The 16,643-nt window shown below is 40.5% G+C and overlaps 1 protein-coding gene across 22 annotated transcripts in view; it reads left to right on the top strand.

The window, feature by feature from the left end:
• Nucleotides 1–16,643, top strand: part of LOC123755007 (ribosome-binding protein 1) — a 96,468-nt gene that overhangs the window by 52,626 nt on the left and 27,199 nt on the right. For 16 of the 22 annotated variants that reach the window (XM_069332788.1, XM_069332787.1, XM_045737403.2 and 13 more), the window contains 5 exons: nt 12,393–12,503; nt 14,202–14,297; nt 14,649–14,774; nt 15,402–15,575; nt 16,208–16,282. In XM_069332788.1, coding sequence (XP_069188889.1) covers nt 12,393–12,503; nt 14,202–14,297; nt 14,649–14,774; nt 15,402–15,575; nt 16,208–16,282 — 582 coding nt within the window. The remainder of the gene's footprint in view (nt 1–12,392; nt 12,504–14,201; nt 14,298–14,648; nt 14,775–15,401; nt 15,576–16,207; nt 16,283–16,643) is intronic. The other 6 variants (XM_069332789.1, XM_045737409.2, XM_045737399.2 and 3 more) reach the window with 1 other exon arrangement.

The raw sequence follows: 16,643 nt of genomic DNA, 5'->3' as shown, positions 1-16,643 counted from the left end.
TATCGCACAATTCAACTGGAAATGAAGTTAAATTATGGACAGAATTTCCACTTTAATGTGTGACTTTGAGGGGAGCACCACTAGCAGGGCTTTGTTTTAGTTATCAGAGTAAAAGAAACTTCTTGGTTGGTAAGGTGTCGGTGCAAAAGTTGGTTTTCATTGATCTTGTGTACGGCATTTATACTGTTTTACCTACTAGCTTTTGCCTTTCTTCATAATTTCTGCATCATGACATGTAATCTTCGTCTCCTCTTCCAGGTTTCTTTTTCAACATGTTCTCAATATTTTTAATACTGGACATGATATGGGCCACACTTAGATGATAAGAAAGTTATGATGATAACTTTCTAGAAAAACCTATTACTTGTATAATACTTGCTATCACTGTGAATGCCTTAACACTGGTAGTGCTTCATCGCATAATTTGGAGGTTGTCATACAACTTGCATATTGTACTGAAATATAAGAAACAGCCTGTGCTCTGGAAAATGATGATAAAGCAGTATATGCATTTCTTGTAATTACAAGGTAACTTTTAAAATTTTCATGTTAATTAAGAATGTGCACTAACAGGTTGGTGTTAAAAAAAAAAAAAATATTGATAATGGCAGTTAATAGGGAAAAGATTACCGGAACCTTGTTTTTCATTGGAGACCAACCAGCTTTGTATAATTTAACTGATGTGTACAGCGAGCAGGTGAGTATAGTCTTTGTACCAGAAGTAGTGTTAGCATGGACCATTGACTGGCTTAACTTGATCCTTAACATTCGTCAGAATTTAGAGGTAAAGCCTAACAGGGATGTGGAAACCATTTACTAATTTTTTCATTTTTTTTTCATTAGAGAACACAATACTGTTTATGCCAGTTGCATTAGTGAGTAGAAATAATTTAAAATACATTAATGGAAATTGCATGGTGGATTATTTAATGTGTGTATAGTAACATTTTCTTTAAAAAAAAAAAAAGCAAAATGTTTCTTACTTGTTTGAGTTGTGGATGGGAATAACTTAGTGTTTTTATTGTTCCATTTCCTAATGAATAATCCCACTAAAAGTATTTTAAATAAAAAATTTGTCAAAATCCCCAGAACTGGCCCTCCATTTCCTCTTCCACCAAGGCTTAAATATAGATGTTAGCATAGCACTGTTTTCTTGCCATGTTAGTGCTCCTGTGAACTACCAGTTCAGTGATGGCTTGCTCCTCGACACAAATACCTCGCTTGTCCATCCACAATTATTTACAACTTAATTAATGCATATATTGATGCATAAAGTGTACCTAATTATGTCTGGCTTATTGAAGTTATTGCTCTGTGCTCTATTGCATAGAGCACTTATAATTGTTAGAAGAAAAATTAGTTCTTAATAAAACATGGTTAAAGATATTTATTAGTAATTTTTATTTCTGTATAGCAGAAATCTCATCTGAAATAAGTTTGCTTTAGGAACATTGTTTAAAGCTTAAATCCTACTGTAATGACACTTTTTATGGTATGGTCCTCTCGGTAGCTCCCCTGTGCTAACCTACTGGTACCACTAGGCCTGAAGATCATGCCATGCCTCTGCCATGAGGGTCTCATGGGTCTAAAAATTCTAAAAATGCTACAAATTCTATGTATACACTGGTAAGTCTCCTTCCTCACCCCTCTCCTCTCCAATTGTGCTCTGGATTGTTGAGTTTTCTCTCCTGCATTCCTGGGCAGGTGGCTCTTGTCTAGTGTGGTTTTTACCCCATGTTCTCTGGGTGTTAGGGCTTGGGGGCTTGGTGGAAACACAGCCACACAGCCTGTGTGGAAACTGGCCAGTGGATGTGACCAGTTTTTGTTTAGTGGCTTTTCTGACTCAGTGGTGGTACTGAAAATGTTCTGAATATTGAAGATAGCATATTTTTGATCATTTATTGGAAAGGGGTCCATAAATATTTCCTAGAAAATGAGCTAAACAAGTATAGGAAATAGGTATAGGTACTGTATAGGAAAATTCATGGACCTGGTTAATTTTCACTAAGGGGGGTCTTCCTATGTAAAATTCTGTATGGGACAGAAATGCTTGTACAAATTTCCTATCACCTAATGCCAATGTTCAGCTAGCAGTATGTAGGTGCTAAGTACTAAGGAGTTAGTCAGCTTGTTGTAGGTTCCATCCTGGGCAGGGTCAGTAATTTGACCTTAGGGGGGTGGGGGGACTGATATAAGCCTAACATGTATGAATACATACTGGCTGCCTGTCCCCTTATCTTGAGGTTATCTTGAGATGATTTCAGGGCTTTAGTGTCCCAGCGGCCCGGTCCTCGACCAGGCCTCCGCCCCCAGGAAGCAGCCCGTGACAGCTGACTAACACCCAGGTACCTATTTACTACTAGGTAACAGGGGCATAGGGTGAAAGAAACTCTGCCCATTGTTTCTCGCCAGCACCTGGGATCGAACCCAGGACCACAGGATCACAAGTCCCGCGTGCTGTCCGCTCGGCCGACCGGCTCCCCTAACACAATGAATTATTATTATTAAAATAAGCTTTAGGGTCTGGATTCTGGGAATATGGTGGATGAGGGTAAAAAATCTCTAGTCATGTTCTGGTGGATGTCGGTTGTATGAATGGGTTCAATTATAATTTTGCTCAGTGAAATTCACTCACAACGCATGGAAAAATTAGGATGTGAATATGATGATCAGAATTTTCAGTTATCCAGGCTTCTGAAGGTACCAATTGGTCTGAATAATTGAAGTTGCACTGTAATGTGTTTTGAAGTTTTGATGGGTCTGTCTGTCCCTTTTGGTTTTTTCAAATTTTTCCAGGATTCGTTTTCCATGGTGGGCCAGTTTGCTGCTTCGGCAGCATTCTTTGCTTCTTTGTCCGCGACCTGGGCATCTGGTAGACTTGATACTGCTGCTTTATACAATCTCATGTATAAGCCCTTGTCCTACTTTTCTTCTACTCTTTAAGATTTTTTTCAGTAAATGTGAAACACTTTTCTTCCTATCCTGCCTAGTTATTCCACACCATTCCCCATGGGAAATTTTTCGGGTACAGTACTGGCGATTCTTGAGGTAGGTGGCAAGCAGAGACCCCCTGGAGGCCTTATACTGCCATCTGGTGATATCCAGGCAAGTTAGGACTCGAGTTGTACACCAACAGTAAACTAGATTACCGGTTTTTCATTGTTCATCTCATTTAGTCGGTGGTTTTTGTTTCGCAGACAGCAAGTCACATTGTGACTTACCATTCAACTTACCATTAGACACCCAACACACACATCTGAAAATAAAAGAATTGACAATGGTTTCTTTCCATCCATGACTTAATAATAGTCCAGGTTGGATCAAAATGTTATAAATTTGCATTTTCAGATTTGTGGATTGGGTGTCTTTTGGTTTGTGTAACTTTTTGGTTGGTCCTTTTAAGTTTTGGGTAGATCAAATACAAAGGTCCCCTCACCTTGTTAGTATCAGTGCATCAATACTGAGGAGATACCGAGTACCAGAAAAGGGTGCTAAATTACAATCAATGCTTCTTAATTTTTATTTTGTCCTTGTTAGTAAATGTTCAGCAATACTTTGCTTGGTGTCATTGCACTGTTGCATAAATGTTAACATTTGTATATGTGAAATATGTTGAGATTTGCCAATTATTGACACTAGATGATCTTTTTATCTCTGTTTTGGAGTGGTCTTACCTTTGTGTATTTTCTTTTGAAATTTGATTAATTGAATTGTCTTATGATCAAAGTGGTTTAGAAAATTTATCAGACTTTGGAGTAGGGAGGTTGAAGTGATATTGGCACTAGCATTAACTGGGGGAGCCCCTTGTGGCACCATAAAGCTACTACACTGAAATTGTGCCATACTACTAGGTGACATCAGTCAGTTCTTATTGGCCTACTAGCAACCACAAGTCAACCTTGGCTCCTTAGAGAGGCACAGGAAGCGGTGGCAATATGAAAACCTTTTATGTAAAGTTATTCATGTCTGCCACCACCAAGGGAAGGCACCCAGAAAGTCATGAAACAAAACAGTCTACTGCTTGTTAAGAAATGGGACCGCAGCCTGAAAACCGCCAAAAGAACTCTGCCAACAATGTAAACAAAGTGGCCAAAATTCATGAAACTACTGCGAGCTAGTTCGCTCCACCTCCCACCTACTCGTTTGGAGGGAGGAGGGATGCAGGCTGGGTCAGCCAGTTACTCCACCCCCATTTCTTTTACTGATGTACCCGGTGTCTGTTTTCCCGCTTAAGTCACTTTGGCTCCAGTCTCCCATTTTACTTAAGTGGTGTTTGCCTTTGAGGATGCTTGTGTATGCATATGTGTAACATGAGCCAGGAATTTAGTGTGCTTGGAGCTGCATGTGCTCAGTGTTCCCTTCCTTGGGTGTGCCTTAATCGCTACCCTTGCACAATCAGGGTTCTCTTTCCTGGCGTGTTCAGGAGACACTCCTTTAGACTCCCTTAAGGGAGTCTCCTCGCCTGTGGTGGTCCTCATCCTTCAAGTAAGCTAGTTGTCTCGAATTGTGTGTCCTTCCTCATGACGGGAGTGTTTATTGCTGGTGGGACGTACTCCCAGACGTGTGTAAACTTGAGGTGGGTCCCAAGCTTACATGTCTGGTTGTTGCTATGATTCTCCCTGGTTGCTCGTTCTCGGGGGTTGGGTTGTAGAGGGGGTTCTGCGCTTTCATTTCTCTCTCCAGTTTTTTTCCCCCAATTTTCATTTTTCATGTTTTGTTTTGCTGACATTTTGGCATCTTGCCATGGTGGTGGCAGACATGAATAACTTTACATAAAAGGTTTTCATAGTGCCACCGTTTCCTGAGCCTCTTTAAGGGGCCAGGTTTTGGCTCGTGGTCCCTGGTAGGCCAATAAGAACTGATGGCACCTAGTAGTATGTACACTGAACATGACTGATGGCACCTAGTAGTATGGCACTGTATCAGTGTAGTAGCTTCAGGGAGCCACCAGGACTTGCCCAGAAATTGTCGTTTATTACATTCAACACTGATTTTTTGTTTGCAAATTAAAGACAGTCAAGATTTTAGTTAATTGCCAGTTGTGTGTGGTGGCAAAGAATACTCAATTTGTACAAATTTTAATTTCTCTTATTTCTTTGCCTCTGTGCTGCTGCTGCTTTTTTTTGTTCTCGTTGATTTCCTTCCTGAGTGGGATGAAGAGTTCAGAGGTACAGTATTTGTAAATATTTTGTCTACATTTTTTATAGTTTCATTTGGAATCCTCTCTTGTAGTTTCATTTTGCAAAGTACTAACAGCAGGTAGGCACTTGCTGTTCTGTTGAGTAGATTTTTATAGTACCGGTACAATGCTGTTGTCACTGGCTTAGCTGTTTATGGATGAATAGAAAGTTTAGCATTGTTGGTTAATTCTCAACTCTTTATATGTTAACTTAAATTATTTACCTGTACAGTTTTTGAAGTTGCCAGACTATTAGGAACTGGATCCTTGCTCCACTTACCAATGTGGCAGCCTTTTCCATGACAAACAGATACATGTGGGATCAGGCCAGTGGAAGAATCCAGGCTCAGTGGTGGCTGTTTGTAATATGTGGGTTTAATGCATGACTTGGCATTTTAGTGTGATGAGGGGGAAGGGGTACAAGTGTTTAATGTATAAGTGTGGAGGTTATGGAGGTTTTCTTTATTTTTTATGTTCAAGCACATTAAGACAGGGATAGATTGTACTGTGCAGGGAAACTTGGTATTGATTTTCCTGTATTGATTGAGGGGGAAGAGGCATCTGTATACAACATTGATTTTTTCCCTTTCACGATGTCTGTTGCCATTTTATATTTTTGGGGGAACAATTCTTTGATGTATTCAAAACTTCTTGATCGAAATTAGTAATTTGCATTAAGTATTAAATTATTTGGTGGTGAATTTAACTGTAATTGGCCTTATTATGAAAGTTGGAAATGCTGCAGTGTGAGAAAAGTCGAATAATCTCTTCGTTTCACTGACATCACTTGCTACTCTTGAACACAAGTGCCTTTAGTAATAGGTTAAACTGGTTTGTTTATTCTCTTAAGCTGAAATATCATGACATTCAACAATTGATCTTAAGTGTTGAACTATTGGTTTATTTCCCCTACAGGGTTCTGCAGTCTCCCTTGGTGTGAGTAATAGAGCTGTTACCTTATCTCCCTGAGATGGAATAGGTAATGGGGGCCACTGCTGCCCCTCCCTAGGAGTGTGGGTAATGGGGGCCACTGCTGCCCCTCCCTAGGAGTGTGGGTAATGGGGGCCACTGCTGCCCCTCCCTGGGAGTGTGGGTAATGGGGGCCACTGCTGCCCCTCCCTGGGAGTGTGGGTAATGGGGCCACTGCTGCCCCTCCCTGGGAGTGTGGGTAATGGGGCCACTGCTGCCCCTCCCTGGGAGTGTGGGTAATGGGGGCACTGCTGCCCCTCCCTGGGAGTGTGGGTAATGGGGCCACTGCTGCCCCTCCCTGGGAGTGTGGGTAATGGGGCCACTGCTGCCCCTCCCTGGGAGTGTGGGTAATGGGGGCCACTGCTGCCCCTCCCTGGGAGTGTGGGTAATGGGGGCCACTGCTGCCCCTCCCTGGGAGTGTGGGTAATGGGGGCCACTGCTGCCCCTCCCTGGGAGTGTGGGTAATGGGGGCCACTGCTGCCCCTCCCTGGGAGTGTGGGTAATGGGGGCCACTGCTGCCCCTCCCTGGGAGTGTGGGTAATGGGGGCCACTGCTGCCCCTCCCTGGGAGTGTGGGTAATGGGGCCACTGCTGCCCCTCCCTGGGAGTGTGGGTAATGGGGGCCACTGCTGCCCCTCCCTGGGAGTGTGGGTAATGGGGGCCACTGCTGCCCCTCCCTGGGAGTGTGGGTAATGGGGGCCACTGCTGCCCCTCCCTGGGAGTGTGGGTAATGGGGGCCACTGCTGCCCCTCCCTGGGAGTGTGGGTAATGGGGGCCACTGCTGCCCCTCCCTGGGAGTGTGGGTAATGGGGGCCACTGCTGCCCCTCCCTGGGAGTGTGGGTAATGGGGGCCACTGCTGCCCCTCCCTGGGAGTGTGGGTAATGGGGGCCACTGCTGCCCCTCCCTGGGAGTGTGGGTAATGGGGGCCACTGCTGCCCCTCCCTGGGAGTGTGGGTAATGGGGGCCACTGCTGCCCCTCCCTGGGAGTGTGGGTAATGGGGGCCACTGCTGCCCCTCCCTGGGAGTGTGGGTAATGGGGGCCACTGCTGCCCCTCCCTGGGAGTGTGGGTAATGGGGCCACTGCTGCCCCTCCCTGGGAGTGTGGGTAATGGGGGCCACTGCTGCCCCTCCCTGGGAGTGTGGGTAATGGGGCCACTGCTGCCCCTCCCTGGGAGTGTGGGTAATGGGGCCGCTGCTGCCACCTCTCGGAGGTGTGGAGTAATAGGGCCATTGCCATTCCCTCCATTCGAGGTTTGGGTAATGGGTCTGTTGCCCCCCTCCAGTGGAAGAGTGGGTAATGGAGCCATTGTTTTCCCTCTCGTTGGGGGAATGGGTAATGGGGCCTTTCCCCCTCCCTGGAGGGGTGGGTAATGGTACCGTTGCCTCCCCCTCCCCAGGGTAGGTGGGTAATGGGACAATAATATACTATATATACTTTGTGCCACTGATAAAAAATGGTTTTCTTAATGGAGAGCAGTTGTTGCCCTTTAACACTGTCAAGAGTCAAATTAAAGACATTTAGTAGTGGAAATTTAACTTGCCTTTGTTATTGTGTGAAAATAAGAAAATGCTGTAGTGCTACTTGAGGCTATTTAAGTACAGTACAGGTATACTAGTATTTAAATAATGCAGCTCTGCAGAAACTAGAATATTCTTGGGTATGATAAAAGTTAAATCCATTTTTACCTCTGAGAAGGCTTTGGGGGTATTGTGGACGAAGCATCCTTGACTATCACAGGCAAACTCCCCCCTTCCCTCGGAGATAGCATGTTGTGTCTAGTGATTGAAAAGCTAGTCCCCAACGTGGAACAGCTGAACCCCCAACTGTTCAGGACATCCAGCTAGGAGGCGGTTTTTCAGATGTCAGTGAGGTAGCAGTCTGCTTCAACTGGAATTTATCAAGTGATGCTGTACTTGTTTTATCCTTTTAAAGTAAAAATACAAAAATGTTGCTAAAGAATAGAGCAATAATAATCCTTGTGTGTAGGGTTGGCAAGGCTGGTTGAGCAACTGTGGCGCAGTGCCGGCCTGAGTCTATTGATTAAAGTATTGATCCCAGAGGCAGAGGAGAGAGGAGGCACTGCGTCGCCCCTCAGTGGAGCTTGCCTCCGTGTGTGGTGCAGGAGAGCAGGCGAGCTTGAAGAGCAATAGAGATTAAACACATGCTGTTAATCTCTCAAATGTGATGTAATGCTGTGCCTAAGGCTTTGAGAACTGTAGTTGCAAAATACCTGGCATCTTGAAAGGGCAAGCTGTGCAACAGTTTTGGTTAAAATGGCGAAGAAGAAGAATCGTGGCAAGAAGTCATCTGGGGCCAAACCCAATAATGCACCAGTGCCCGAGAATACTCTCGCATCTGCACAAGCAAAACCAGAGGGTTCATGCACCGCTGTTTGTGTAGAGGAAACTAGCTTTGCTAGCCACTCGGACAAAAAGAATACCTCAGTATGTCTTCCCAGTGTCACAGCTGTTCCAGATGTGTGCCAAAAACATGACAAAGAAGCAGCCACTACTAAAGTAGGACTATTGAATGGTTTCTTTGTTAAACATAATTTTTTAAATGATCTGTGATTATTAACTACAGAAACAGAGATGTCTTGTACTAGAATATAAACTTTGTAGAATAAGTTCTACCAGCTTTTGATAACATAAATATAAACTTTATGAAATTTACACACTTTGCCAACTTTAGGTAATATTTGTATGCATGTAGAAGCCAGGCTCAGGTGTGTTCAGTTTATATTTTTACAAATGATGGAGATATAGTTCCTTAAATTTTCCTACCAACCTCAGTTCATGGACTATCACTCCATGGTCACATCAAATGCCTTACCAAAGTCAATTTCAAAGTATTCCACATCTGCATTTTTTTCTTCCAAGGCATTTGTAATTTTGTCAGTGGTTGAGTAGCTACAAAAGGCATGAGTTTCATGTTCTAAATCCATGTTGGCCTGGGTTGTGGGTGTCATCCAGCCTATTAAATGATTTTGGCACTTGTCAAGAAAAACTTTGTATCCAAAAATTTTTTTTTTCCTCCTAGATGCATGTTCGATTAGTCCACACGTATTCCTAACTTCCCCGTTGCTCTTGCTTCAGTCGAACATATTTCACAAATGTTTTGGTTGAATTAAAATTATCTTTAAAATATTTCCTAAGCTGGAGAGTTGGTAGTGTTTGGGCATTTTGATTATTATAAATTACAACACTATACAAAATTTGGTATCTGAAAGAACCTTTTTACCTTTTTAGATTCTCTTATCCTCAAAGGTTCTTCTACCACAATTAAAAATATATTTAAAATTAGGACTGGATTCTGTTATTCTTCCTCTTAAAAGGAAGACTTTCCTTGTGATACTCATTAAAGCACAGTACAGTGAGCCTAACAGCTGAGTGGACAGCGCTTTGGATTCGTAGTCCTGAGGTTCTGGGTTCGATCCCCGGTGGAGGCGGAAACAATAGGCAGAGTTTCTTTCACCCTGATGGCCCTGTTACCTAGCAGTAAATGGGTACTCAGGTGTTACAGTTGCTATGGGCTGCTTCCTGGGGGTGTGTAATTGTGTAACAAAAAGGATGCCTGGTCAAGGACTGGGCCGCGGGGACGCTAAGCCCCGAAATCACCTCAAGATAACAGTACTGTACTACTTTTTGTATGTTTTATTTAAGCAAATTAACTACAGTACTTGTAAATAGTTTCCTTAGCGTGTAAACTTCATAGTGGTTGAGTCTAGTGCAGGAAATGCATCTTTGCAGTTATTTACAGTTTCAGTAGTTTTAGTTTAGTCTAGTTTTACAGTTCGGTAGTTACAATTTTTCAGTAGTACAGTACCTTGAGGTAATTTGAAACTAGTTAGACAAAGGTGTTCAGTTAGGGCTTGAGATGCATTCAGTACACTCCTCACTGAGTATTTCTCAATGTCGTACTATTTCCCTGTCTCTACCCCCGAATCTTTCTCTTTGGAGTGAGGTAACGCATACCAGAGAAAGGAAAATGTGATGTAGTGAAGAAAAGGGATATGTTTAGAATGACACCCAGTGGAGAGTATGTATGTATGTATGTACTTGCCATACTCTGTAGCATTACTGAAAAGGTTAAATTTGAATCAAACTGGTTATATAAAACAACAAATTTGTATTACATTAAACCACTACTTGGTTGAAGACAGCTTTTCAAGTGCTAGATGTAAATAATTTTATACCGTAATAAGACGACGGCTAGTTTTTCTCAAGATTGTTGGCTTGATTTGAGTCTTCCTTCTTTTATAACAGTAAGTGGCCTTTTTTCCCCCTTTTGGCTAGTATTATTGTTATTGGCTTTAGCTCATTATGCACATATTCCCATAATTGGCACTGCATCATATTTATTGTACTTATAATGCAAGTCACTAAGGTCTTTGTACATATAAAGGTAGGTTGTTCTAGTATTTTGAACTGACACATTTTTCAAGGCAATGACAAACATTATATTAGGGTATTGTTATATAATAAATGGGTTTACACATAGGACTTCAAAAAACAAAACAAACGTGAAAGATAGAATGTCTTAAATATTTGTAATGATTAAATATTTGTTGTTAGGATATCAGCACTAGTTTGATAGTAAATGAGGTTCACATTAAAATTTCTTAATACTTCTATTAAAACTGTTAGCTACATGATAAATTGACTTGGAAGAAAATTTAAAGATAGTTTGTATTTGGAGTGTACTTCTTAGGGAGAGTGTTAATAATGTGTCGAGTGACTAGTTTGACGTTACTGTAGGAGTACACAAGCTGTGCGATATCTGGGTCAATAGTATGTTTATTCACACATTCACAGTATATAATAATAATAATAAATGGAATGTGATACAGTACTACTGTATATGTCATATTTACTATATACAAATGGTAAAGTTCTAGCAGAGAAGGCTAACTATGTTAGAGCAGTTGGCTTTGTTGACTGCTAAAAATAAGTATGGATGTAAGTGATGGCGTGGTGCAGTGTGAAGTATGGATGCATAAATTTGTGTGTACAGAGGTGACGGATCGGTTTAAATATCCGAGAGGTGTGATTGACACTAGGAATTTGTGCAAGCCAAGTTGAGAGTAGAGTCGGGGAAGGAAAGTACCTGGCACTATGCATAACGTTCTTATGAAGAATGAAATTGATGTGCCTAGAGGGCTGCATGAAGTAGTGGTAATGCCTTCCTTCATATACAGATAGATGCAGGTGTGACATGTGCATGACAAATAAGAACTAGAACAGTGGAAATGGACAATGTGAAGCATACATTATGTGAATAGATAATCGAAAACAAAAATATGGAAAGATATGAAATGGAAGTGTGAATTATAACATGGAGAGGTGTATCAAGATTGGTTGGTGCTGTTGACTGACTTGTGGGAGGAAGCATAGATGAAGCAACTTGTGAGCATGGAGTAAATGTCTTTACATATTTGTGTGATGGACTCGGGCAATTTTATTGGACTTGACAAATGATTTTTAACAAAATTAAAATAAATGGTGAAATTTAAAGTCAGAATAAAGTTTTTGTGAAAATGGAAACCACTGGTTAGTAGACCAATCTCTTGAGGGCAGATAACAGGCATTCATTACCACTCACAACTTTGTATATACAGTATTAATGGAAAAGTTGTTAACAGAGAACTGGAAAATTTTATGTTCAGATTTTACATTATTTGTTACATTGTATGTTTGAAGCATGTAACTTTGTATATACATTTGTGTAGCAGGTGACACTAAGTTGCCAGTGTTAAGCTGTGTATAAGGCTTGTGAGTTGGAAGTTTTACAGTTAAAATTATTGGTATAAGGAAGCTACAGCCAGAGCAACTGATGTACAGTAATTTATTTTTTGTATGTGCAAGGCAGGCAATTTTAATAAGTTTCATGGTAGAGGCTGGGTGTCAGGTGTGAGCCGAGATACAGTATAACCCAGAGTTGTAGTGAGTGTTCCATGTTCATAAATAATTAGTTTCAAGGTTCTGTTGTAATAAATTGTTTCTTTTCCTTGTACAGTGCACTGGGATGAAGTACTCCAGTGTTGAGAGTTTGCTTTTGATATAGATAATACAATGTTTCAAAATATTTACACAAGCCCTGGGATAATTCACCTTGACTATATGCAGGTAGCTCTTTAATACGAGGTGTCTTGTAGCACTTATTCATATTATAACTTAAGGAGGGCTACATCACTGGATTTATAGTACTGAAATTCCTAAGATTTTTTTATGTCTTTCTTTTCAGGATCAGGGAGCATTCCTGAGCGAGTTTGAGAGCAAAGCATTACAGGTTGCGACCCAGACTGTTCAGCAGCCTGAACCAGAGGTTGTAGAGAAGGTTGTGGAAATTGTCAAGGTGGGCTGTGTGTGTGTGAGTGAATGTTAAGACTGGAAGTTGTGCTTGTTAATTAAGAGTACACATACCAGTTTGGAAATGTCAGTTTTTCCTTTTAGGGTAAATGATAACGGTCTCGAGAGTCTTGTAATGGGAATTTATGGATATGAATAATTTTAAAACTTATTTGCTTTATATATGAACATTATTACCCATTTCTCACTTTCATGGGATGGAGAGGCATCAGCCCAAAGAAAAAAAGAAAACGTGCTTTCATTCGCCACGTTATACACTCAATATAACTGAAGGGATAAAGACGTGCCACAACACTAGCTAAGTATTCACAGTTAAACTCACTCACTTGTGCACAAGGACATGTTTTGTGATACCTGCTTGATGGGGTTCTGGGAGTTCTTCTACTCCCCAAGCCCGGCCCTAGGCCAGGCTCGACTTGTGAAAGTTTGGTCCACCAGGCTGTTGCTTGGAGCGGCCCGCAGGGCCACGTACCCACAACAGCCTGGCTGATCCAGAACTTCTCTTAGAAAACAGTCCACTTTTCTCTTGAAGATGTCCACGGTTGTTCCGGCAATATATCTTATAGTCGCTGGGAGGACTTAAACAACCGCGGACCTCTGATGTTTATACAGTGTTCTCCGATTGTGACTATGGCACCTCTGCTCTTCACTGGTTCAATCTTGCATTTTCTCCATATGTTGTTCTCTATAATTTGTTAAATATAGTCAAACTGAACATTTACTCCTTAAAAAAAAAAAAATGCTACTGCCTAGCCTTGTCTACATTAGATTATGTGCTGTTCACACTCAATTTCAGTGTTGTCAAATATTCATAATATTGGCTCATCTTTTCCGGGTTTTTCTCCTCAAACCTTCAAATTCACTCGTTTATTCCCTCCCCACCAGTCTATCATCCATTCATCAAATAGTCACCTGTTTCCTCCTCAAAGGAAGGAGAATCTCATTTTGGTCTCTACCCCAACTGACCTGTGCAACTCTTGATAAAAAAAATTGATGAATTCAACCATTCAATTCTCCCATTACAATTACTATAGCACTTTGACAAAAACAATTCACTCGCACTCTCCCTCTGTGTGTGTGTAATTACCTAAGTGTGTGTGTGTGTGTATATATTTATTTCAAAAGAACTACATCCTAATTGCAATAATAATGAAATAATGGCACATTGAACATGTTTATTAAGCAACCACCAAGATGACCACTAATATCAGACATTCCCAAGCTCGAGATACATTTCATGAATACACTAATGACAAGTTTTTTAATTGTTAATTTTTGTTAAAGGGAATTGATATTTAATGAGTAATAAATGTGCATAATGTAATTGATCTGAGAACAACCAGGAGACAAATGTTATAGATCATGTGCTTTGAGTTTTGCTGTTATCGTGACTGAACAGACTAATTGCTGGTATTTTACCCTGGAAACACAAACCGAAACTGTCTCTATTTTCCGCTTGTTATAACTTGTAATAAAGTTTTTACATCTTGGCTTAACGCTTTTATGACATATTAGAACGTTGTTACAACTTGCTATATTAGTTGTTATAACTGGTTAGGTGTTAAAACTTGTTCGAACGTTGTACCAACGTCGTAGTTTCAGTGTGTGTTTGGCAGGTACCGATGGTTTAGGAAGTGTTTAATATAATTAATTATGTTAATGTGCATTTATCATGGTTATCCAGGTTGTGGAGAAAGAGGTTGAAGTGAAGGTACAGGATCCCGCCCTTAAATCACAAGTTGAGGAGCTTTCCAGAGAGAATGCTGACCTTCGATCACAGGTAGGCTTTCTCTATACTTCTCAAATATTGTTTATATTCTAATTTATCATTTGTGAATTTTGTGTGTTGGAAACTTGTCATCCATACCTCCAAGTTTGAGGAAGTATCGACTGCCTTGTCTATGCGAGTCAAAGCAGCGGGGGTAATTCCTACCCATAGATTTAAGACTGCATAATTAAACTGTACTTAATAAAGTCTGTTGGAAATATATTTTTCATGGTAGAGTTCTTGTTTTTATTGGATGTTGATTGACAATCTTTAACATTAAAATTTCACACTTGTTTCTTGTCAGAACTGTAGTGTATTTGGTGTATGCGTGCTTGGTACACATGTGTTGTATTTTTATTCTAGGTTGCTGGTCTCCAGGAAGCATCTTCACCATCAGTAGATGACAGCCAAAGAATTAGTGAACTAGAGGAAGAAGTGCGTGTAGTCTCTGATAAGGTCACCCACTACCAGAAGGTCTTGGCAGATACAGTGAGTGGTGTTTTTCTGAATGTTATCTTTACTCTTCCCATCCTCCTTGATATGGATGACCCACTTTTATCTGTCATTGAATCCTGGATGTGTTCACTTATGAATGACAAAAGTCAGGGTGCAAAACAGTATGGTAATCAAAGTTACAAGGAGGATGTAAATATTAGGTTTGTAATTTCTTTATATAATTGAATAGGAAGGCAAGATGAGGCAACACAAAAAATACCCCTGCGCTGCTCACCTGTTGCATGTGACAAATTCATGGTGCAGTTTTTAATGAATTATTTACATTATTAATAATTGGTAATAAAGACTTGGCAATGTGCTCTGGATTGTCTAGGTTACTTTGTATTTTATGGTCAGAATTGATGGGAAAAAGGCGAAGTGCCAAAAATAAAAACATTGAATTCATATGACATGACTTTTGTTCTTGTTATGTTCATTTTTACTGCTTAAATTGTTTATCTACTTGGTTGTGCTGTACAAAACCTAATGTTGTAGTAAATGCTCTTGATTCTTTGTTAAGTCTTAAGACTGCTTCATTTTGCTTCAGTGTGTTTGGTTATTTTACCAATATATTTTGTGCATATTTGTAACAAATAATACTAATTTATTTTGTATTGGCAGGAAAATCTGTTAAAATCACTACAAGCCTCGGTAGAGTCAGAGGAGGTGGCGTGGAAGGAGCGTCTCTCCGAGAAAGAGAGTAGTGTGCGGCAGCTGACGGCAGACAAAGCCAACCTGAAACTCGAGGTGAAACAACTAGAAGATACCTTAAAGACGGTTAAAAAGTCAGAAGATGTGAGTACCCAGAGTTGTCACTAATCACATTATTCTAACTGGCTTTTGTTTTAGTGTGGATCAAGTGCATGTAGCCTTTCAACACTCATTATCCTCAACTTGCCTTATTGAAATCATGGTGAGCTAATTTCATCATCCAGGAGTATTATCACAGTGAGTCGGTTGAAAATCCATTGACTTTGTGGGGTTTAGTATTATCCATATTGTCTTGTATTGTGAAATGTCTTTTGTTGAACCAAACATGTGTGGCTTTAAAATTTCAACTTGAAGTTTTACTAAATATTTATTGATTCATTATAGAAGTGTGCATTGGTTTACACACATACTGCAAGTGTGTGTGTGCTTGGGTAATCTTGATCAGAACCAGCAAGGTCATTGTTAATTAGTCATTGAATACGATGGCTAAGTGTTTTGAAAATAAATAAGTACATTTAAAAAGTAAGATATTTCAATACTGTAGGGAAACAAAATTACTGTACTGAAAGATGCCGAAAGGTAACAATTTTATTTTGAGATTATTTTGCTTGAAATGTGTTAGAGAATGTTTGTATTGGGACAGTAGTGTACTGGTGGCCATAGGATTTTTCATGCTCATAGTCTGTTTGAGAGACGATTTTCCACTCTTTTTCTAGGCAACGGCAGAGATTTGTGGGATGGAGTTTGCGTTAACTTGCATAGAGAAGTCTCTACCCCTCGTAGTTACTCAGGTATATTTGGGACAGTAAAGGGTGCCATTGTCAATAAGGGTTGGTTAAACTACCATCTTTGGGCTCATGGAGACAAGCTTGCTGTTTCACATTAATTTTATTCTAAATCTTGGGATATAATTACCGTATTTTACAATGTAACCTTGTTCTAACAGACAACTGTAATTGGAACTGGACCTGTTTTGGTTCACTAAGGGTTTCTGTTCTCGATGTTCACTTGTTTGCTATTTACTGCCAATTTGTTCTTTCCTAAAATTGGATAACATGCATACATGCATAAATATATTACACACAAAAAAAAATAGTAGATGGTTGGAACAAGTGAGAAGGTGGTGGAGGCCAAAACCGTCAGTAGTTTTAA

Source organism: Procambarus clarkii, chromosome 28 (assembly GCF_040958095.1).
Source record: "Procambarus clarkii isolate CNS0578487 chromosome 28, FALCON_Pclarkii_2.0, whole genome shotgun sequence".
NCBI classification, from domain to species: Eukaryota; Metazoa; Arthropoda; class Malacostraca; order Decapoda; family Cambaridae; genus Procambarus; species Procambarus clarkii.
This window is presented reverse-complemented; position numbering and strand designations above follow the sequence as displayed.